General features: G+C 38.8%; 1 protein-coding gene across 4 annotated transcripts in view; it reads right to left on the bottom strand.

Annotated features, from left to right (window-relative positions):
• Nucleotides 1–18,803, bottom strand: part of UNC79 (unc-79 homolog, NALCN channel complex subunit) — a gene marked incomplete at its 5' end in the record, with an annotated part of 191,813 nt that extends 173,010 nt beyond the window's left edge. For 3 of the 4 annotated variants that reach the window (XM_080808708.1, XM_080808710.1, XM_080808711.1), the window contains 4 exons: nucleotides 1,939–2,068; nucleotides 2,812–2,867; nucleotides 9,667–9,759; nucleotides 18,701–18,803. In XM_080808708.1, the coding sequence (XP_080664834.1) occupies nucleotides 1,939–2,068; nucleotides 2,812–2,867; nucleotides 9,667–9,759; nucleotides 18,701–18,788 (367 nt within the window). The remainder of the gene's footprint in view (nucleotides 1–1,938; nucleotides 2,069–2,811; nucleotides 2,868–9,666; nucleotides 9,760–18,700) is intronic. The other variant, XM_080808709.1, reaches the window with a different exon arrangement.
• Between the last annotated feature and the right edge of the window lie 5,425 nt (nucleotides 18,804–24,228).

The raw sequence follows: 24,228 nt of genomic DNA, 5'->3' as shown, positions 1-24,228 counted from the left end.
AACAGAAGCCACTGTCAGTTTGTAAGGCTTCTGGGATATTCGAACAGAGAAATCTCATCATGTGGCTTCTCCCTGGAAAACCTGTCCGTGGTTTCCCTTGGCTGTTAGGATAAAATCCCAACTCCTTCGCAGGCCCTGCCAGGCTTTCTGCTTATCTCTAGCTGCTCTCCTCCTGTCACTCCATTGTCTGACTGCACATAACCTTTTCCAGTTCCTAAATATGATCATGATGTATCATGCCTCCAAGTCTGAACCCATGCTATTCCTTCTGCCTCAAATCTACATTTTACCCACTCATGATTCACTCTCTCTTTGACATCCAGGGTGTGCATTATCTTTCAGGTATTGGCTTACCTGTCACTCACTCGAGAATCTTCCTTGACAACTTAACCCTCCCCAAACCTGCCCACCATCAGGGTGAGTTTCAGAGGCCCCTGCTGCATAGTTCCACAGCTCTCTGTATTTGCGCTACCTTAATACTTACTACACTGTAAAGTGGTTTCCTGCTCTTTCCAGAAACTGGAATGTATGTGCTGAGACATTAGTGATTTTCGTCTGCTTTTTTCATTCCTTGACTACTCAGTGTTTAGAATAACACATGGTTAATAGTAGACACCCTATAAATACTTGTTGAATTTCCATCTCCAAACTGCATTACGCTCCATGGGGTCTGGTTCTGAATCGGTTGTTACATCATCAGGAAATAGTGCCTGGCACATAATAGTAACTCTTCAAATATTTATCAAGCAAATAAATTTCATCTGATACCAGTTCCCCATTCATACATCAAGTAAAGGCTTACTTCAGGTACTTACCAAGAAGAAGCTGAATATTTCAATCATTTCATCTATTTTATTAATGCTTCCTGCTTTTTTCCTGTTTTTACAAATTATCCACTTAGCAACACTTAAGCATTCTCTACTATCCTTGATTTAAAATGCCAATGATACCAAACTCCATGTTTTAAAAAGACACTTACTATTTACCTTCATTGTTTTAATTAATATTATTGCTACCACTAAAGCCAGTATTATTTGTTCTGAATTTAGAATAAGCCCACCAAAGATCATTAAAGCCCAAAAAGCAGGTGTTAATATCTGTAACATTTGGTTTTAATCAGGAGAACTTAAATCAGACACCCGAATTAAATTAAATCCCCTTTGAACTGCCTCAAATCACCTTTAGAAAGACAAGTCATACCAAGAAAGGAGGAAAGTCTGAGCATCAGTATACAATCTCACAATAATTCAAATAAAAGCTAAGTTTGCCAAAATACCCCCCTCGCTTATTTTCATAAAAATATGTAGACAGCTAGGTTAGGAGGAGGTTAGGCAGGGACATCGGAAACGTCGTTGGCCATAGGTCCCTTCTCCAATTTTACAACATGTAAACATAAACAACACCTAGGACCTGACGCTTGTTTGTCTTTTGGTAAGTATAAGCCTTTCCACTCAAATTCAATGACTATTTCTTGGTTATTAGTTATACAAATATTCACTGATTGTTGACTCTTCCTGTCCAATGCGTTGCAGGATCACTTAGTTTTTATTTAGCATATGAACTGGTAATGTTGAAAACGCAAATCTTCTTGTCTGGGCAGAATTAGCCAGCTGGGGTTTTGCCCAATGGTGGGCACATCTGCAGCAATCCTCATCACTCACACCTCTGATCACAGTTAGCAATAGTGAGGACCCCAGGCCAAGTGTACCACGAGTGAGACCGAGACTTGGCCAATTTGCCAGGGTGTCATAGAGGCTCTTGGAATCAATTTTCATTCATGTATTTTATACCACTCAGTTTCAGAAAGGGTTTGTGACAATATCTAAAGGCACATAAATATAATCCAGCCAGATTTTTAAAAAATAATAGTAAGTCAGTGAGGCAAATGTGGCATAAGAGAAATAAAAATGGGGCATGACAGGGTTCTTGCCTTCTTACCTGTATACTGCAAGCCCCTGTATTCACTTATTGCCCCAGGAGGCTTTAAATTTGGCCAGTAATGGAACAGCATTTGCACAGCAGGAGGTTTCACCTGTGAAGGCCCATAGGCTATCACATACAAAAGATCCTAAAGGAAACAGGAAGCGTACTTTGATTTAGCATCATCAAATAAAGATGAGATTAGCTCATTCAATATTACCAAAGCAGTGCAAAGTCCAATAGAAGAGTTGGGTGGTTCCTCCCCCACTCCCCCACCCCCTCCCTCTATTCCCCCTCCTTCCCTTCTTCCCCTCCCCCGCCCCTGCCACTGGGATCTCATCATTGAGATATGCTTCTCAGATGAGATCATATTAAAACATTATTTTTTCTTATTTATTTATGGGTCCTGTAAATAATCACCTCCCCTCCCCCCCAGCTATAGATCAAAACTACACTTTTAATAAATTCTTCTCTACTCAGGATAATGTTAAAGGAAGACTTTAGAATAGCATGAACCAGTTTGTCAAACACTGTGTTTTTCAAATATTTTCCTAAAATCCATTTCTTAAAAATCCACATTTCCTATTTGAGAGAATATAGGTTTTCGAGCAACATATCAAATGAAATAAAATTGCCAAGTAATATAACATTTGCTGAATTCTGATAATAAGAGCTAGCCAATTACTTTTTCTGTCAGGCCCCTGTGTTTGTTCTTCAAGTATCATTTCTGCCTTAAATAATAAACTAACCAGGAAGGAAAGAATTCCAGGTTCTGCCACACCGAAATAATAAGACAGCAATAAATCTGACCTGTTTTAATAGGCAAAGTATTTGTACTCCATTATACAAATTGAGTTTGTGGCTATGAGTTAAATTTGACCCAAAACTTACTTTCCAGACTTCTTGCTTATATTTCATGAGGCATTCCAATAATTGACAATGATACACTGTAAGGAAGAAAATATAATTTGAACACAAATTGTAAACATCAGATAAAATATCCTTTTAGATATAGTAAAATGTATTAGTATGACTTTTCATCTAATCATTAAATTAGAAGTTATTTACTTCCAAAAGAATGAAACTGGACCGCTATCTTACCCATACATAAGAGTAAACTCAAATGGATTAAAGACCTACATGTGAGACCTAAAGCCATAAAACTTCTAAAAGAAAACATAAGTAGTATTATCTTGGACATGGGCCTGTGCCACATATTTATGGAAAGGTCTCCTCAGGGGGAGAAAACAAAAGCAAAAAATAAAAAACTATTGGGGCCGCACCAAAATAAAAAGCTTTTGCACAGCAAAGGAAACCATCAATAGAACAAAAAGGCAACCTACCAAATAGGAGAAGATACCTGCAAGTAGTATCTCTGATAAGGAGCTAATATTTAGAACATATAAAGAATTTACACAATTCACTGCCAAAAAAACACAAATAATCTGATTAAAATATGGGCAGAGGATTGAACAGACATCCAAATGGCCAACAGACACAGGAAGAGATGCTTAACATCACTCATCATCGGGGAAATGCAAGTCAAAACCACAATGAGGTATCACCTCACACCTGTCAGAATGGCTAATGTCAAAAAGGCAGGAAATGACAAGTGTTGTTAAGAATGTAGAGAAAGAGGCATCTGGGTGGCTCAGTCAGTTAAGTGTCTGCCTTCGGCTCAGGTCCTGATCCCAGGATTCTGGGATCAAGTCCCACATCAGGCTCCTTGCTTAGCAGGGAGCCTGCTTCTCCCTCTGCCTGCTGCTCCCCCTGCTTGTGCTCACTCTCTCCCTCTCTCTCTCTCTCTCTCTCTCTCTAACAAATAAATAAATAAAATCTTAAAAAAAGAATGTAGGGACGCCTGGGTGGCTCAGTTGGTTAAGCGGCTGCCTTCGGCTCAGGTCATGATCCCAGCGTCCTGGGATCAAGTCCCACATCGGGCTCCTTGCTCGGCAGGGAGCCTGCTTCTCTCTCTGTCTCTGCCTGCCACTCTGTCTGCCTGTGCTTGCGCTCGCTCTCTGACAAATAAATAAAATCTTTAAAAAAAAAAGAATGTAGAGAAAAAGGAATACTTCTGTACTGTTGGTAGGAATGTAAATTGGTACAATCCCTGCAGAAAACAATATGGAGTTTCCTCCAAAAATTAAAAATAGAAAAATACCATATAATCTAGAAATTCCATTATTGGGTATTTACCCAAAGAAAACAAAAACACTAATTCAAAAAGACATGTGCAGCCCTGTGTTTATTGCAATGGTATTTACAACAGCCAAAGTATGGAAGCAATCTAAGTGTCCATCAAGAGCTGAATGAATAAAAAAAAATGTGGTATATAATATATATAGTGGAACATTAGTCATAAAAAACAATGCAGTCTTGCCATTAATGACAACATGGATAGACCCAGAGGATATTACACTAAGTGAAATAAATCATACAGGGAAAGACAAATGCCATATGATTTCACTTATATGTGGAATCTAAAAATCAAAGCCAACAAACAGAAACAGACTCATAAATACAGAGGACAAACTGGTGGGGGCCAGAGCGGGGGGAGGGTGAAGGATGGACAAAACAGGTGAAGTAGATTAAGAGGCAGAAACTTCCAGTTATAAAATAAGTAAGTCACGGAGATGAAAAGTACAAGATAGGGAATATAGTCAATAATATGGTAATAATATTGATGGTGACCACACTTATCACGGTGAGCACTAAATAATGTACAGAATTGTCAAATCACTATGTCATATACCTGAAACTAATATAATTGTACGTCAGCTATACTTGAACAATAAAATTTTTTAAATAACAAAAACTTTTAATAAAATAAAAAATTACTCATTTCCTTTAAGTATTCGTACATTTCAAAAATCATGTGAGCCCTTGACTTTATCAAGCTTTTTACTAAGAAATATTAAGGACAAGCCCTAGTAATAGTAATTATATAATACAAATTTACATCAATGTACTCAAGAACTACACAAGAACAAAAATTGCCTTCTAGGAACACTTACTGGGTGTTCATTATGTGTCAGGTATTGCGCTAAGAGCCGTATATATATTATCTCATAACCACCATGTTGCAGTGAGGAAACTTACTCCGCTTAGATTCCTATCTTGCCCAAGTTTGGAGATAGATAGCAAATGACAAACTGATGGATTAGCTAGAGAGTCTTTCATCACTCGGGCACCAAAGTCCACCTTGTTGAGGAATTCTTAGGAGCTACGAAACAGCAAGCTTCTTTGGTTTGCCCATGTTTACTTGGGAAAAGAAAAATACCTCCACCTAGTCAGAGACCTGTTTCATATCCTCCCAAATCTGTCATCCAACCCTGTCATAGCCCTAGAGTTGGTTTCACCTTGGTCACTGATGACCTCTATGTCATTCAATTCCATGGACGTACTTCAGTCTGCCTCTTACTTGACCTTCAGCAGCAGTCAGTGCTGCTGACCCTTGTCTCCTTTTCAAAACACTCTCTTCCCTCGACTTCACGACTAGCCCTCTCCTATTACCTGTGGCAGACACTGTTGTTGTTACTCAACTACTATCAACAGCCCTTTCTTCCTTGTCCTTCCCCCAATGCACAGACTACAAAGCAAGATACTTCCCCAGAGTCCCTTAGAGCTAGTGACTCAGTTCTGGCCAGTAAGACCTAAGAGAGAATCTGCTGGGAAGGGCAGTGGGGTGCTTCTGAAATATTTTTTCTTGTGAAAAAAGAGGCACAATAGGAGGCCTTTCTCTAATTACCCTGACTGATCCTGTTACCTGTTTGTGGATGTGATTGTGTGAGAATAAAACAACCCCCACTGGGGCAGCCATCTTGCAAACCCGAGGGGAAGTCCAAGAAAAGCACAATGGCACCATCTCAGGCCCCTGATACTGTGGCACTGTCTGTAAGACCTCCTACTAAGTAAACAAAATCAACAAACGTTCTTGTAGTTCAAAACTTTTGTTAGTCACCCAAACACATCCTAACAGATACAACCTCTCTGCCTGCTTGACAAGTTCATCATCTCCCACTAGACCATTATCCATTGCAGTTCCTGAAAGCCTGATCATAAGCCCACTGCACTTTTCATTCTGTGCTCTCTCCTAAGCAATCCCACATTCATATGCAACTTCAGGTACCATCTATATGCAATTTAATAAAGGCCATTGGACACTTATACGTAGGTTCAAAGTTCATTACCACAAGCCCAGAGCTCTATACTGAGTTCTGGGCTCATGATACAACTTCCTAATTATTGTTGCCTCTTTTTTTTTTTTTTTTAAAGGAAGCCGATTTATTTGCATTTTTGTGTTTTGGACATATAAAATTATTGAGATGATGCGTGAAGTTTTTTTTCCCAGTTAGACTGAGATAAAATTGACATAGAACACTGTATTAGTCTAAGGTATGCCATCTTCTCATAAATATCTCAGAGACACCTTGAACACAATGTCCAAAACAGATTCATAAGCATTCCTCAGAAGCCTGGTTTTCTTCGTCCAGTGTCTCATTTCTCCATGAATAGAACCACCATGTATTTAGTTTTGCAAGCCAAAAATTCTGATATGTCACCAAATCCCATCAATTTTACTTTCTAGATACTTTTTCACAGTCTCAATTGCCCCTGCCTTCTTTACATGCCCAGATAAATGGCATGGCTCCTTCTGGATCAATCTATATCTACTCTTCATAATCCATTCTCAACTACAGTCAGGGTCACACACACACGGCCACCCTAAGTCCTCCAGTGCCTTCCCATTGGACGCGAATAAACACAGGACTCCCAGAGCCCACACATCCCGCATGTTCTGGCCCACAGACGCCCCCAGTCTCACCTCCCATGAGACAGCCCTCACTCTGAGTTCCAGCGATGCCAATCTCTCAGTCCCATCTGCTTGCCAGGCTTCCCACTGACACATGAGACTCTTCTACCTGAATCCCCCACCCCCTGTAGGCCTTGTTAATGGTACTCATCCTTCAGTCCTCAGAGAAAAGGCTACTTCCCCAGAGAAGCCCTCTCTGACCTCTTCCATAAAAGGATATCTCCTTTTTTCAAGAACTTTGTCACAGCTGAAACTTTACATTTGGTTTTCTTCCTTTTTTTTTTTTTTTTTTAGAGAGGGAGAAAGACATGGGGGGAAGGGGCAGAGGGAAAGAGAGACTCTTAAACATGCCCAGCGAGGAGCTGTATGCAGGGCTTGATCTCATGACCCTGAGATCATGACCTGAGCTGACATCAAGAGCCAATCACTTAACTACGGACTGAGCCCTCCAGGTACCCCTTCACATTTGCTTTTGTAATTACTGAATTCATGTCTTCTCCCACCACTACCATGTAAGTTTCATGAGGCAGGGGCAGAGGTCAGTTCTGTTTTGCTAACCATGATGTCTCCAGCGTCTGGCACAGACTAGCTATTCAGTGACTGTTTACTGAATATATAAATAGTCCTCTAGAATTGGAATTCTGTTCTTCAGCCATCAGTGTGTTCTCATGTACAGATGTTCCTTTCTCTATATGTCTGTCCCATGAACCCGGTTCAGAGCCGTCCCCTGACTGCCTCATGAACAGACCTAGAAAGTCCCTTTGTGTAAATTTCTTCAATCAAAACTTTATCCACATTTTAAGACCCATACTTTGCTCAAGTGGCATGAAGATTTCCCTGATCATTTCAATCCATAGAGTTCTCTCCCTCTGATGAATTAATACTACCCACAGTATTTATTTTGTACTTTTCACATATTACCTTATATTATAAATTAATGATTTCTGTGAATATGCCTAATATTTCCAATGAGTCATTTGCTCCACAGCAAGCCCCATATCTTACACTTCTGGGTGGTTTTCACAATGTCTAGCTCAGAACCATGAACAAAGAACTTACTCAGTTAGTTGAACGAGGTCTATGCTCTACCCTTGATACGCCATGGGCTACAAGGACCTAGCTGCCACTTGCTACTTCCCCCAGAAAAATTAAACAAAGTGAAGCCCTACCTCTGGGTCCCTGTGAGCTCTCTGGTGAGTATCACCTCAGTCTTAACCCTTTCCTCACAAAAGACCAGCTATAGGTCCTGACTGTCATTTTTAGCATGGCATAGCAGGCGCAGACATTCCCCATGAACAGATGAAGATACAGATTTGGAAATAACAGAAGTAATGCAGTCAGATCATAGTGGTTTCCCAGAGGAACATCCAACTCCAAGAAGAAAATGGCAGATTGCCGTGGTTTGGACTCTGTCCTTGACTGAGCATTTACAATGTGCCCGTCCCTGTGTGAGGCAATCACTTCACATACAAAGGCTTACGACATTTTAAGGCACTGTAGGAATAGTTATTCCCACTTTAGAAATGAGAAAACTTGACCTTAGGGAAGTTAAAAAAACTTGTGCAACGTTAACACTAACTGGCAATTTACTGGGGAGCTCAGAGATGAACCTACAGACATCTAACCTCAAAGCACACGATGTTAGGCCCCCTGCTTTATTGCTTCCCAACTTAGAAACTAGAACCAAAGCCTCAGGAGGAGACTTCAACGTACTAGACTCCGAATGAAGGGTGTTTTCAGAATATAATATATAACAAATATAAACGACATTTTGAGGGTCCTCTAAGCATGAGTGAGATAGGAGATAGAACTTCCAAAAAATTATACATTTGAATTACTCATACAATGACTAAATTACTCAAGGTGTTTCGTATTTAAAGGGTAACACTCCAAACAAAGAAGCATTAAGATTTAAACATGAAACATTTTTTTCTGGGCACCTGAGAGGCTCAGACTCTTGGTTTCGGCTCTGGTCATGATCTCGGGGTTGCGGGATCGAGCCCTGCCAGGGGCTCTGCACTCAGCACAGAGTCTGCTTGAGATTCTCTCTCCCTCTCCCTCTGCCACTCCGACCCCCTTTCTCTCGCTCTCTGTCAAATAATCTTTTTAAAAATAAAACATTTTTTCCTCATCCTGCATCAAAAACTTATTATTTACAATGAAATTAAGTAGGTGGTTGAAAACAGTGCCACCAAATTGGTTCACTTTCCAAATCAATAAATGAAAATTAAAACCGAGTTCACATCTTAGTATGTGATGCCAATAGTTAGCCCCTTTTTAGGTCAGTTTCCCAAATTTCATATGTAGTTATACCGACGAACAGAAACAAAACCTATCCAACATTACTATGTATTGAAGAAAATACAAGTCAAAACAACGAGATAATATTTTTTGTCTGTCTAACAGAATACAAATTGTACATTATTCAATGACAGGTTACAATGTACTCTCATACATAGTTAGTGACACTACTAAAATTTTTTCAAGTCCCTTAATTCATTAATCCCTCTTTTATGAATTTATTCTAAGGAAATAATCAGAAACATAGTAAAAAAATTATGTTCAAGGATACCTGTGTGGCATTAGAGTAGCAAATTCACAAAATATTAACAGTAGTTATTTTCAGTCATTTAAATCGCAGTGATTTTTACAGTCCTAACTTAATTTATTCCTATACAATTGTATTCAATTTCCAGTCAATGTCCTAAAATTGTGTCCCCAAACATTCTAAAAATAATCAATAGCCAGCAAGATTACTGCTAATAACAAAGACAAGGGGAAGTTATTTCAACTCAGAAGTCTGTCTTATAACACATCTCCAGTTTTCTATCCACCAAGAGGTGATCTCACATGAGACTTTCTAGCCTACTCCTTTCATATCTTATTTAACAATTGTTTTTTAATTTAGTCAAGCCACTTGAATTTCCACTGACCTGGGTTGGATGTGTATTGCATTGCAATCATAAGCATGGATGATGCAGACAGATTAACGTGGGCAGGAACGCCTTCTCTCCTTGAGGAACCCACTGAAACAAAACATTATTTCATTAGGTACAATTAATCTCTATGTATACTTCTTATTTTACATATAGTGTGAGAGCTGAGAAGACACTTTTTTTTAAAAAAGTCTCAACCCATTCAATGGATGCTTTGCACAAATAAAACCACAAAACATCTGTCCTAGCATACAAATGCCATGATTGTCATCATCAACGGCAAACATTTCGTGAAAATCTACAAGGAGCAGAAACAGTGCCACAGTGTGATGCAGTGGCTTTATCGGAGATGTACTTAGATGTGATCTCTGCTCCCAGGATGTTTATATCTAGGTGGGAGAGAAAGAAAAAGCAAAATCTTCCGCGTGCCCAAATATAAAGGCATGTCAAAGGTTATCCCAATAAAAGTAAAAATAAAAGTTTTATTTATTTTGAAACAACTTGAATGTGTTAACTTTTGGAGATGCAGGTGAAATAACGTTCAGCTTATAATGGGGACCTTATTAATTCAGTCACATACACCAATTTCAAATAGCATATTATAAAAAATTACATATTAACTTTTTTAACATCTTTATTTTTCTTTCAGAAAAATTACATATTAACTTAAAAATTTTTTTCAACTCTCACAGATCATGAAACAATTTTATTCAAGTCTTCACATGTAAGTCATCAGCAGTATCTCCATCACCATGAGATAACTTTTTTAGCTTTCCAGAGCTTACCATCTCCATATCCAACCAAGCTGTTTGGAAGAAAGCACTTTTTGAATCTGTGAGGACCACTGTCACTGAACATTTTATCCTGTGCCACAAGTATTCAGTCACAAAGCAAGCTGGTTTCTTCAAAACTCATCTCACAGCTGTGTATCCGTGGTCTTCACACGATAACCACTTACATCCTGCTTTTAAGACATCTTTAAGTGGCTTGTTTACAATGACATCCAACACTATATTATAGTTCTTTCTCTCTCTTTTCTAGTGGCATAACAGGTAACTCCAAGTAGCATTCAAAACTAGCACCGGTGGGGGTCATTCAAGATAATACTCCGAAGAGTTTGTTTTCTCCAAAGAGTACTCTTATTATTCTAACCAGTAATATGAGAGAGGGCTCCCATAGGAGAAACTTCAAAAGGACTCAAATAGGGGCGCCTGGGTGGCTCAGTCAGTTGAGGGTCTGCCTTCTGCTCAGGTCATGGTCCTAGGGTCCTGGAATCGAGCCCCACATCAGGGTCCCTGCTCAGTGGGAAGCCTGCTTCTCCCTCTACCACTCCCCTGCTTGTGTTCCCTCTCTCGCTGTCTCTCTCTCTCTCTCTCTCTCTCTCTGTCAAACAAGTAAACAAATTCTTAAAAAAAAAAAAAAAAAAGGACTCAAATATAAAAGCAATTCCTTTTCTCAGGGACAACTGCAGAAGCAGGGGAAACCTTTCCTTATAGTTAGGCTTGAGTGACCAATTGTCAAGAAAGCATGAACAGAACGGCTTCCAGTGAGTATAACAACCTCCATCAGCCAGCTCTCAATTTCCTACACACAACGGAGAAAAGCACTAATGTGGGCAACAACAAAAAAGCAGATGACCCACAAATCTGCTTTATTTTATTTTACATTAAAGGCAGTACATGGAAATCTCACCTCCATCCATAAAGAACAAGGCAACTTATAAAAAAAACGCATGTATGAAACAGCCATTAAAACACAAATAGAAGATTTGTCATGGAATGGAGAACACAGAGATAATTTAACATGATTCTACTCTTTTCGTTGGATGGAAGACTTTGAGCACAACACTGGATGGCGATCTTACAACAGCTTTACAGAAATAAGCAAGCAAACAAAACAGATGTATCCTTAGTTTCATTCAGGTTCCATTTACCTGAATTTGCTTTTATTAATCACTTGCAGCTGGGCTCCTGCTATGTCACCAAGCAGGCCAGAGTCTGGGAGATAAACTAGTTTGGCTGTGCGATATAAATGAATATTAATAATTATACAAAGATATGCAGATCAGGTCAACGCTCTTGGAGGGTAAAGTTGGTCAATCAAGTGTGATTAACCAAGGAAAGAACTTTGAGCCAAATCCTAAAGAGCAAGATGCAGTTGCTCTCAGACTTTAGCCAGGGAGCTTGTTCAAATTCAGCTTTGGGGCCCATATCTAGAGTCTGACTCCATCAGCTTGGAAGCAGAAAAGCTTTAATAAGCACATCAAGTAGTTTGTTGTTGTTGTTGTTGTTGTTGTTGTTTAATGTATTTGACAGAGAAAGAGAGCAGAAGGAGGGGAGAGTGGTAGAGGGAGAAGCAGGCTCCCTGCTTCCTTCCCTGTTGGCTTCCTGAGCCAACAGCCCCATGTGGGGCTCCATCCCAGGACCCTGGGATCATGATCTGGGCCAAAGTCAGCCGCTTAACTGACTGAGCCACCCAGGTACCCCACATCAAGTGGTTTTGACGCAGGACGGCCCTGAGCCTGGTGGCAGGAGCATTACTAGAGGGGAAATAAGAAAGGTGTGCAGGTGTTCGAGGGAGAACTGGGTGGCCCTGGGCCCTTCGTTTAAGGGGGAGTGGAGGGTGGGGAAGGTAATTCTTGTCTCTGACATACTTGTGGAAAAATAATTACATATATTTAAATAATTACATATATATATATATATATATATATATATATATATATATATAGTCCTTTGGGGACAAGGGTTTTCACCTCTGTTGAAATTCATCTGAAACTTTTTAATAACAAACGTTTCTTAAAAAAATAAATAAATAAAGACTACTACAAAGGGAGCTTGTGAATCCCTGTGCCTGGAGGCCTTTAAAAATGGGAGAGATGCCCAAAATGTCTCGATGATTTAGGTGAGGTCTATTTGGAGAAGAGCCCAAATGGCTCGACGACCTTTGGCTGTCCCTTTTACCCCTACAAATCCAGCTCTCCCTCAAGTGTGGTCAACCACAAAGCCAAAAGCATTCCTCTGGCTCAAGCCCTAGGAAACTGGCTCCAGCACCTCGATAAACAGACACTGCCTTGCAGTTCTTAGCCTTCTAACAGACTGGATAAAATCACAGCAATTCTAATTAATAAACGTGCACAAGCACACATCATTTATTGAATCTTGGTAAAAAGGCATGCGTGATGTAAACAGATGTACGACTTGTACGGCTTGTCCCCATGAGGGTATATAAAGCCAAAGCTCCATACAGTGGAAGGAAGAAGAGAATTAATCAAAATAAGAAAATTTTACATCTAATATTGTGCTCAGGAAATATAATTACAAGTTCTAAGGCCTAGTTCCTGATCCTCCCGGCACCACCAGAATAACAGTTACCAGCATCCCTTTCCTCTATGAGCAATAACAATTCCTTAATCTGTTCCTGCATTTTATATTTCCTAATGTACTATCATGTATAGCTCTTAGATGAATCTCACCAAAAAGAAATAAATAAGTAGGGATGCCTGGGTGACTCAGTCGATGACATGTACAACTCTTGATTTCACTCAGGTCATGATCTCAGAGTTGTAAGATCAGCCCGTGTCCGGCTCTGTGCTGGGTGTGGAGCTGCTGAAGATTTTCTCTCTCTCCCTCTCCCTTCCCCCTCCCCACCGCCACTTGTACTCACTCCCTCTCAAATAAATAAATAAATAAATAAAACTTAAATAAATAAATATATTGGGGAAGCCATTTTATAAAGAGAATCAGACTACTTGCATGAAAGCACCAACTTAATTATTAGCCCAAGTCACTTGACTTTACAGGCAACGCTCTAGTGACTTATTCATTCAAAATTCATTTACAAATTCAAAATGTATTTTTTTTCATACCCCTACATACCAGGCATTTTTCTGACCCTAGAGATACAGCCATAAACAAGACAAGCAAGCATTATGGAGCTTAGATGCTCAAGCAGTACCATCCAATATGGTAGCTACTGGCCACATGTGGCTATTTAAATTTAAATGAATTCAACGTCAATGAAATTAAAAAGTTAGTCTCATTAGATACATTTCAAGTGATCGGTTGTCACATGTGGCTAGTGTACTCGCACAGAATTTTATAAAACATTTCCATCATTGCAGAAAGTTCCATGGACAGTGCTGTTCTAGAGGAACAAGCAAACAAATACCCATGAAGAAATAAAGCAGGGCACAGGAATAGGCAGAAAGTGATGGAAGGTCTTGGGTTAGCTTGAGGGTAAGAAAAGGCATCTCGAAAGGTGAGACATTTGAGCTGAGACCTAAGGAGAGTGAGGAGGAATCATATGACCATTTGGGAGAAGGACTACTGAGACAGAGGAAAAGCCTCGTGTCTTTATGGAACTGCAGAATGGCTAATGAGGAGGCACAGGGTGAACACACAAGAGGCAGTAATGACAGAGTAAGGTGGCAGCAGTGGCCAGAGCACAGAGGGCCTTATGGGCTAGGGAAGGATGCTGAATGTGATTGGTCAGGGTGATGGAACGTGACCAAGGAAGTGACGTGGTCTGGTTTACGTGTTTGGAGCATAGCTCTGGCTGTTGGGTGGAGAACAATTGTAGAGTTGCTAAGAATAGAAGCAGGGAGATCAGTTCAGAAACTACTGGATGGGTCCGGGTGAGAGATGGTAGTAAGGAGTAGTCTGAATTGGAATCTATTTAAATAAACCCCATTAACCTTATACTTTTGTAAGGGGTAAAGGTAAGAGAATCATCTGGGAAGAAGAAACACAGTCTGGTGCCATACAGTAGAACCATTTCCTGTGCTTTGCCAGATTGCACTGCTCTCATTAGCAAGTGTCTTGTTTCTGTAAGCAGAGGGATTTGTGTTCCATGAGTTAGGGTTTGAGCACAAGACACCTATGCCTTCAGAAGGGCATATCAATTCAACATAAGAGGAAGACTGAGACACCATGACCCGAAAGTCAGCGCAGCATTAAAAGATGTGCAGACCGCTAGATAAATGAAAATCACAGAGATAAGATTGCCCATCAACAACTCCAAGGTGGGGGAACCTGGTTGGGTCATTCAGCAGAGCACGTAAGTCTTGATCGCAGGGTTGTAAGTTCGAGACCCATGATGGGTGTCAAGATTAGTTTAAAAAAAAAAAAATTGCAGAAATGCTCTGTCAGATCCTACGAGACCAAAGCCTATTATAGCCATTATTGTTTATTATACAACAAATTCTAGGGGGAAAAAATCCCAAGCCCCAGAGGCTGGCCCCTTTTCTCAAGCAATATTTAGGACAATAAAACTTCAGGACATGTGAATTTGAGCAGAATACTGGCATTAGTTGCAATGGTATTTGACCCATCTGTCATATATCTATGGGCTTGGTCTATTCTACATTTGTCTAACATGATACAATGAATGGCCAAAGGCCATTCCTATATGTTATCTCATGGTCTTCACAACAAACACGGGGTGTAGGCAGGAGAGATCATGATTACTCACAATTCTACAGCTAAGGAAACTAAAGTTTGATGAGGTTAAGAGATCTGCCAAGAATCGAAGGACTAAACAATTTAGCTTTTCTGTTTCTATTCCAAAACATTTCCACCGATTGACTAATAAAGCTCTTACAGTACAGTAAGGCCTCCTTTATAAAAATGATCATTAGCTAATAAAGCAGGTTTTATATATAGAAGGCTATTAAAATGTCATCAATACGTTGTGTTGGGTTCTATCTTTTTTTCCTATATATTTATTAGTTTTTGGAGGATCACAGGAACATCACACACATCCTCTATAGGAGTAGTAACTGTAGAACAAAAATGATCCTAGAACCAGATACTCAATTCAACCACATGATTGCTTTTAAAGTCAATGCAAAGATCTGAATGAACCTCTGTTTTTCCTAAGGGCAGGTGACTTTGAGGAAATTTGAGTTGCATGACACTGCATAGTCTAGGCTACCAAGATACACTAGAAGGGTCTTTTACTGATATCATTGCTCAGGCTTATTACCATCTTTGAAATAACATAGCCTACGTCAGTTACTGTCCATTTGGGATCAGCTTTTCTCTTCTCTGCCAACATCCATATCATCTGCCCAACATCCATATTTCAATTTGGTCCACAAATTAGAAATTTCTTATTGGAAAAAGAGAGGTTTCCATGGTGAAATGCTAATGACTTTTTCAATTCTTAGTAATCCAGATATATATATATGTGTGTGTGTGTGTGTGTGTGTGTGTGTGTATGTATTTTAAATAAAGCCTATTGCACACACTTGGAATACAGAGAAGAATATCTGTTTATGGAAGGAGTTAAAAAGCAAAGGTTATGTCAAAGGAAATTTTTATAATAAATTACAGTTTCCTCTGCAGCACCTCAAAAGGAGTTATGTAAAACAAAGGCATGGTACTTGGTTTATTGACAAAAATGACGGGAAGGGCGTAAGGGAGAAACATACACAGCCCTTACAATGACAGAGCTGTGACGCTCTGTTAGACCCAGCTCAGAGTTCAGAGCTTCATATTCTAGGTTCTTAATGATTCAAACATTTAACACCTGAAAAACTGTCCACATTGACATTTGACCTGGCAAACACCACACCGAGGAGAGAAAAGCCGCCTTGTCTTGACGACTTTTGTCAAGTACTCAGAAAATGCAACCTCCTTCATCCTAACCTCTCAGTCCTGAAATAAAAACATTCTGGAAGAAGTTAAATGCCCTCTCTCTGTCTTGTTTTGGTCAGGATTTCTAGACACTGGAACAACTTCCAAGACAGAAACAACATGGATGCCAGCAACAGACACACATTCTCAGTGTCTGTTCATTTTCATGTAGTTAATCTGGAACCCTCTCCCCTTTCTCTTTGAGTCTGTGTCTTTGCAAAAAAAAAAACAAATACAAAAGAAATACCTGAATCGTATAATAGAATGTGCCTTTAATATTACTACCATTTACTTTCAAAGATTTAAAGGTGTCGAACACTGGCTATTCCTCAGCCCATTGGCCTGGTGATGCGAAGCCGAAGTCAGGAGTAAGAAACCAAAACCCAAGCGACGAGGTAAATGAACTAGATCAACAACTGGGTTAGAGGAATATATGTGCCTCTTACATAAAATAAGATTGATGTTATTTAACCTAGAATTAGTAAGCCAGAAATAACTTTAGAGATGGAACATGTTTTCCAAACCCCTCCTTTACAGCTGGAAAAACAATGGAGTCCCAGAGACATAAACAGCTTGTTCATAATTTAAATGAGCACCAAGTCACTCTACTAATTAAGTATTAAAATTCACGCAAATGTTGTAAACTCAACTTACTATTTTATTCCCCTCGGGTGTCAAGGCTCACACATTTAAATAAATAAGGATTCTACCTAATGGGAGTACAAGGCATGTTTTGGGGTCTGTGCTTTAATTAAGTAGAAATCAATGAGGATTAAGAATAAACAAATAACTAGCCAGTTGTCACAATGTTTGATCTGTGTGAAGCATAACTTCAGGGATCTGATAGAGTCAATGACTTTCCCTAAACTATTAACTTATTCCCAAGAAGGAGGGTACAGGGAATTAGATTAATGATAACAAAGGTACCCCTCACCTGTAATTCTTTAAAAAAAATAAATAAAAACAAAACAAGGATTCCTATGCCTAAATTTAACAGTGAACACAACTAAACAATTCTGAGATCCGTAACCATAAGTGAAGTCCTTGTCAGGTCACACAGAACAAAAACAAAAAGAGAGAGGGAGAGAATGATCAAATATTCTATTACTTGAACCATATAATCAGTCTGCTTATTTTTTTGAATCGCTATATAATTTAGATAGCTGTCAGACTCTTTGCTGAAAAGACATGAAAATTACAACTCCAGAGCTAAAATTAAGCTTAACTGTAAACCAAGTAATGGAGCTTAAAGGTACCTATGTTTACCAATTATTATTCCATAGCAACAAGCAGCAAGTTAAATAAGATCAAAGGGACCTAAAATTAAAATGGTGAAAAATGATCACTAGGAATGGAATATGACTAATGAAAGTGTTTAAATGGAACAAGAGTTGAGGGAAGGAGAGACATAAACTAACACTTAGCACTTAGCACTTAGCACTGTGTCCCAGGTGAATCAGAAACCTGAACCAGGTATCCCAACAACCCAGGCAACTAGTATTATTATGCTCATTTTACAGGGAAGAAACAGAAAGGTTAGGTAACTTGCCTAGTGCCACACAGCTAGTTTGGTAGCATAGCTGTTGATACGAATCTAGATGTGTTTGACTCCTAAATCCACCATCTTTTCAGGTTACCCCCTGAAGCATAGATGGAATAACCAATTTCTTTAAAAAATACTTTAAAAGGATGGTGATCATAAAGACCACAACCCAATCTGTTTTTTCTCTTTGCTCATGTCCAGAAAGACTACAGAATTAAATCTATAAAAGTGAAATAGAATTCAAGTCAGCTCTGCATTCATAACAGAATGGGTCGCAAGCCTTAGCTTCTTTCAAAGTGTTTTCATAAGTTTGGACTCACCTCATCATCACAAATCCCTGCGAGGGGAAGCTCCTGCTGACAACATTCCCCCGATGAGGCATCAGCCACGTGAGCTGCCTGACACCACACAGTACATTTACCAACGGAGCTGAAACTAGGATCTGTATATCCTGACTCTGTCTGTTCCTCTTCCCATCATACCCTTCTGCCTTCAGATGCAAAAGATAAGAATTTCTATACCTGAGACAACACTCTCTCCACCTTTTGTCCTTAAGTGACAAAAAATACCATAATTTCTATGTAGGTAATATAGACTTCACCTTGATATGTGTTCTTCCTATTCCATAAGACCAAATTATGCAAATAAAACAATTTCAAGGTATCATCATCATTCATTTCTTTGATTCTCACCATAATAATCATGCTGAAATGACAATTTAAATCATAGCACCTGTATACAGCAAGTGAGTCCATTATAATCTTGAAAATCTACAGCCTAAAACAGCAAAAGCAATTTCTGTTCATACAATACATTAAAAGAATCTAGTATTAGGTAAAATGGAACTTACATATAGCCATTGGTAGAAAAGATGTGCTAAGATATTCAATAATATCCTTGTGCAGAAATGGAGGAAAGGTAGCTAACGTTGATATCATCGTGTAGGGCAAAGTACTCAGAATATCATCATTGAGAAAGGGTAGCAAACATGTAGTTGTATAAAATATCGACTGTCCAAGATCTACAAAACAAAAGTGAGTAATCAGTCACAGAATATTTCACCACTTAACAAAATATGTTAATTCTACATTTTAAATTCTTACGAACTGGCTTAAATTATAACCAACTATCTCTCCCTTCCTTCTTAATGAGCTCTGAGACATGATGCCCAGTGAAGTGCATACACAGGATCTGCTCGATGAATGACTGCATTAAGAAAGATAAATACCTAGTTCATGAGCTTCTCCTCAACCCTTTATCAATCTTCAGTAATACTTGGTATTCATATTATTCCTGGGTTCCAGAAACTAAAAGTGCTTTCCATGTGATCATGAACCCTGAAATAACCTCTAGCATTCTTACCTCCATTACATTTTACACATGATAACTATGGTACCAAGCTGTTAAATTATTTTCCCACTGGAAGTTTTAGAGAAGTCGAGGGAAGGACTGGAAATGAAACCAGGCTATCTCTGCTCCATCAACCAAAGCACACTCTTCCTACATCTGGAGTCTTGGGCAATGAGGCAACATGTGCCTTCCAGCACAGCAGCCTAAAGGAAGCTGTAAATGACTCTCCGTTCCCCTGTGCAAATCTCATTATGAATTATCAGGGAAGAACGTGCCACCTAATGAAAATCTTTCCACCAACACTTAAATGGGGATAGTACAGTACCTACTTCTCTTCTAGAAGGACTGTTAACAAGGCTTAAATGAGATTAACATATGCTTAACACAGCACATAATGTGTGCTCCACAAGTATGAGTCATTTTTATTAATACGAATAATGTTGCTATTATTACCTGCACAAGGAGTAAAAATAGAGGACATTCACCAAAAAAAAAAAAAAAGAAAGAAAGAAAGAAAGAAACCCCATAACTAGTTAGCTTTAAAATGCATCTGTACCAAATCTTATTATACTAAATATATCTTTTGATAGTTCTGGACCTCCCAACAGATGGGTTACCAGTCAAGACTTGACAATGAAGACTTTGATCATCTTGCTATTCATTCTAAAAGAAAACTATTAGATTTGTTGGTTTTGCAGCTTCTTTACCTTCTTCATGCAATTCTGATGCCTGATGTTATTTCTGATTTGAATTAATATGCCGTCTCAACAGTCACATCGACTGACAACACAGAGGACGAGGCCACAGAGCACCCTGGCGAGCAAGGGTCACTCAAGCTTGGGTTCAAGTTGATGAGACGTAAAATTCACAGGTGTTTTACTAAAAACTAACTAAGGCTATGCAGCAAAGACACCCAACTACGCTGTAGTCTCATTACAGAACACTGGTGCTGAAAGGGGCCTGGGAGCTAGAATATTTTTCAAACGAGGAAACCAAGGCCCAGAGAAAGACCGTGATTGCCCAAGATCACCTGACAGGTGGTACCTGAACTGTGACAAGAATGCAGCCCTCGCCAGTGCCCCACACTGCCCCCCGTGAGGACACAGCCTCCATCCCTGGGCCAGTGGCTCTCAAACTCAGGATACGAAAGAATCACCCAGAGAGCTCATCAAAAATCTCCATCCTCAGGACACACCCCTCAGCGATTCTCAGTCCTAAATCCCGGTTTGGGACCCAGAATTAATTCCATGTTCAAGCTCCCTCGGGGATTCTGACATGGTGGAGAAACCTGCTTTACTGCTTTTTAACCTCTAAGGGATAGTCTAGTGAGTTTTTTCCTCTCCTTTAAGCTCTGTTATGCAGAACAAGAACACAGTATGTAAATAATAGTGAAGAGTAAAGTCACAACCAGTTGTGTATATAAAAGCAAATATATAAATCATGCCTCCTGAAATTGTCATAACTTAACATATTAATTGCAGTTAAATGGGTTGTGTGAGTTACCAAACTGAATGCTTTTATCTTAATCCAGGGGCTCTCACACAGTGGCCCACCCCAGGACCAGGCAGGTCTAGAGTGACCTCAGGACTGGTTGTCCCAAAGGTAAGGTACTGACAGGCCCACAACTACCATGGTAGGCTCTGCCAGTCTTATGTTCAAAGAGTCGTCTCCTTTAAGTTCTGAGAGGGGATGGGATCCCAGTGAAAGTGACGAGGCTTAAACAGCTACAAAATGATACAACAAGCAAATTTACAAATCTGTACATTTTTTAATATTCACTATAAGATAGAACTGTAAATATAAGAAGAAACAAATTGAGTAGCATTATGTCATTATTTTTATAAAAGTAGATTTTTTTAAATTTTTTCATGAGGAACACATCTTACTAAATAAACCATTAAGCATTCTCTTAGGAGAGTTAGCCACAATTCAAAGGTAAAATCACCACCACAATCCACCCACTTCCCAAATTCCAATTTTTCTATACAGTGAATCTTTGGTTATCGTTATTTCCAGAGACACAATTATCAGCGCTTTAAAGTTAGAACAAGTGATGTTTTAAACGTTCATTCTCTGCAAAAATCCCTTCTCTTATTGCATGGGTTTTCCATGTGATTCTCAAAAACATAATACTGAATAGTTAAGCAAGAAACATTATGATATTATTGTACTCCTTTTTATGGGTTAGAAGAATCTGGTAAGCAAGCAACATAATGACATTGGCTAAAACACACTGTAGAAAGGGAAAGCATTAAGAAAAGAAGCATGCTTTTCATGGGAGCACTACTCATACTGTATAGTAGGTACCATGTACAGCTTAGAGCATCACTATACACTCTACCAAGGGCCAACATTTTGTAAGTATCGATGGCTAACAAAATTTAGAAGTGTTCTTAGAGATTTCTTCTTATTGAAACTCCCAGGTTTAAAAAAAAAAAAAAAACAGGAAAAATAAGTCCCAGGGAGATTCTGTGATTTGCCCCCCAAAAATCACAGAATTAGTCAGTGGATTTGACCTGCTCTCCTTACATTTTATTGGGGGGGGGGGCAAGTTTCTAAATCTTAGCCATAATTTCAACAAGAATCTCCATGGCAAGCAGATCAAAAGAGGTAAATTTCCATTAGAGCCTGACTCCTCTTTCCAGCCCATTTCCCCTAAATGTAGGCCCACCTGGGTAACATCCCTCTGGCCATAAAAGAGGAAAAAAAAAAAAAAGGCAGGATGGGAAACACCATAATTAAGTTTCTGTGTAAGAAAGGCTTTAGCCACACAAAGACCTTTCAAGCAATTTATTCCAATAACAAGTCTCCAGCACCCATAAACATACATGGACATTCTCAAAGGTTCTGATTAAATGCTCACCGTGTTGGCCATGCTGTAGTAAAGGAACTAGATCCAGGAGAGTCACCAAAGTCACGTAGAGGCCTTGATAGTCCAAAGAAGGGTAGTCTGACAAGTGAGCATCACGACTCTGCAGGCCGCGTTCAGAGGGGGCCTCTCGCAGGACGCTGTAAAGGAGGGAGCGAGTAACAGTAGGGTTGATGGAACTGACCTGCGGTCTTAGAGATGGGGTGAGTGGGAATGGCACAGGAAAAAGACACATGGTCATGGGCACTGTCAAATTGGAGGCATCTTGGTTTTCCTTCTTCCCTGTGCGGGACAAAATGCTGTTGGGGGGACAAGGAAAAAAAAGAGACAACAAAGACACAAAGAACAGCACATTACATTGAAATGACACTCTAAAACAAATAATAAAACTCCAGATACATCCCACATAAGATGCAATGGCTCCACCAGCCGTGGGTGCAAATCGAGTCCGGGTCGCACAGCTTCGTGCTCACAGAGGTAACCAATAGCGCGAGGGTTCGTTTGTGGAAGTTGCATTGCATCTCATGTGTTATCTGGTTAGTAAGGAGCAAAAATATAAAAATGCATGTTTCAGTGCCAAACCCATGTTTTACAGTTTGTCAAGCTGGTGAAGGAGAGGTTTCCTCGAAGGAAAACCAATGGCTTCGTCTAATGAGTCAGGGCTTCTATTACTAATGAAAACGAGCTTTCAAAGCAAAGGAAGTTTTCAGCAAGACTGTCTTAATCACGTAAGTAAAAACCTGCAAAATATAGGTATGGCACTTGCAGAAACATGTTTTAGCAAAGAATAAACATGTGTGTTTATTAAGAAGGTCTTAAAAATCACATGTTTATTGCATCAAAATAATGTCTATATGTATATTATGATACTGTTTCATGACATTCTGTCAGTATCATTTGAGATAATGAAGTTTAAACAGGCATATGAATTTAGAAATAATACATATTTCTAAAATGTTAGCTAAACTACATTGGAAAAGCTATAAAATAATATATAGTAGATGGTCTGTAGCATATGTTTGTGAACTAATGATAATGGTTATTTATGTGTGTGTTTTTTTTTTAATTTTGCATGTTGGGGAGGAAACATTTTATTCTACGAATACAAAGAGTGGCTTATTAAACAGTTACCTTCAAAATTCTAAAGACTAGGCAAGCAGTATCTGTCATAAAGCTGCACATCATACAATAAGATCTCATGTGTTACTGCTGCTACTTACGTTATTATTCAACAAAACTCACTAAACACTAAAGGAAAGATAATTTAGAGAGTTAAAAAAAAGTTTAATGGGAATAAAAATAAACTCTGGAAATAAACTGGCTTTCTTTTAGCCTTCCTTTTTAAACGAAAACGTTTTAGTCAAAGCGATAAAGCAGAAGAGTTGTTAATTTAAAAATAGAAGACATTACTGCTTTGGCCAGATGTTTAGTGTTTTTAAGTTAGGTTATACTATTTATCATTAAAGACAATCGCTATACATTATAATGATAGTATCTGCTGCACTTACAAAATGTTTTTATATAGTACACTTATATGTTATTCAAAATGGATAACAATTTATAAATGTTTCATTACGTAAAAGTAACCTTGTTTTACACTTAACTCTATATGCATCAAACATTACTAAGTTCTTAGTTAATGATACTACATTTACCATTTTTACAGTGGTGTCAAGAATTGGTTAGTGTCAGGCATGCTTGCTATTTCAAGTTTACATTTATTTCTATTTACTCTTAGTACAAAATATGTTACAATGTAAGAAAAAATGACTACATGCTTTTTATTTTCCATGTGCCTAATTTACCTCGATTTCCTTTGTCTTCTGTTACCCAATGTCCAGGGAAAAACAATTAATAATAATAAAGATAATTTCAGAATAGTTATGTAATACTTCTTAGCAAGAAATACCTTAAGATTTAGTGTAATTTTTTTTTTTACTTTTAAAGGGATTAGATTTACCTTTTTTGGTGTGTGATGTATTTAACTTAAAGTGAGCTTATACTTTACAATGGGATAATATCAACATTCCAGTACCATCAGATTTTCCATCAAACTTTATACTTTCCTCGTATAACTTGATTACTCCTAAAAGTGCCACCTTTAAATGTTATATTCTTGCTAAGCCCAGTCACCAAAAATCTGTTTTAATAGAATTCTA

The sequence above is a fragment of the Martes martes genome (assembly GCF_963455335.1).
Source record: "Martes martes genome assembly, chromosome: 7".
Taxonomy (NCBI): domain Eukaryota; kingdom Metazoa; phylum Chordata; class Mammalia; order Carnivora; family Mustelidae; genus Martes; species Martes martes.
Note: the sequence above shows the minus strand (reverse complement) of the source record. Positions and strands in the feature narration are given on the sequence as shown.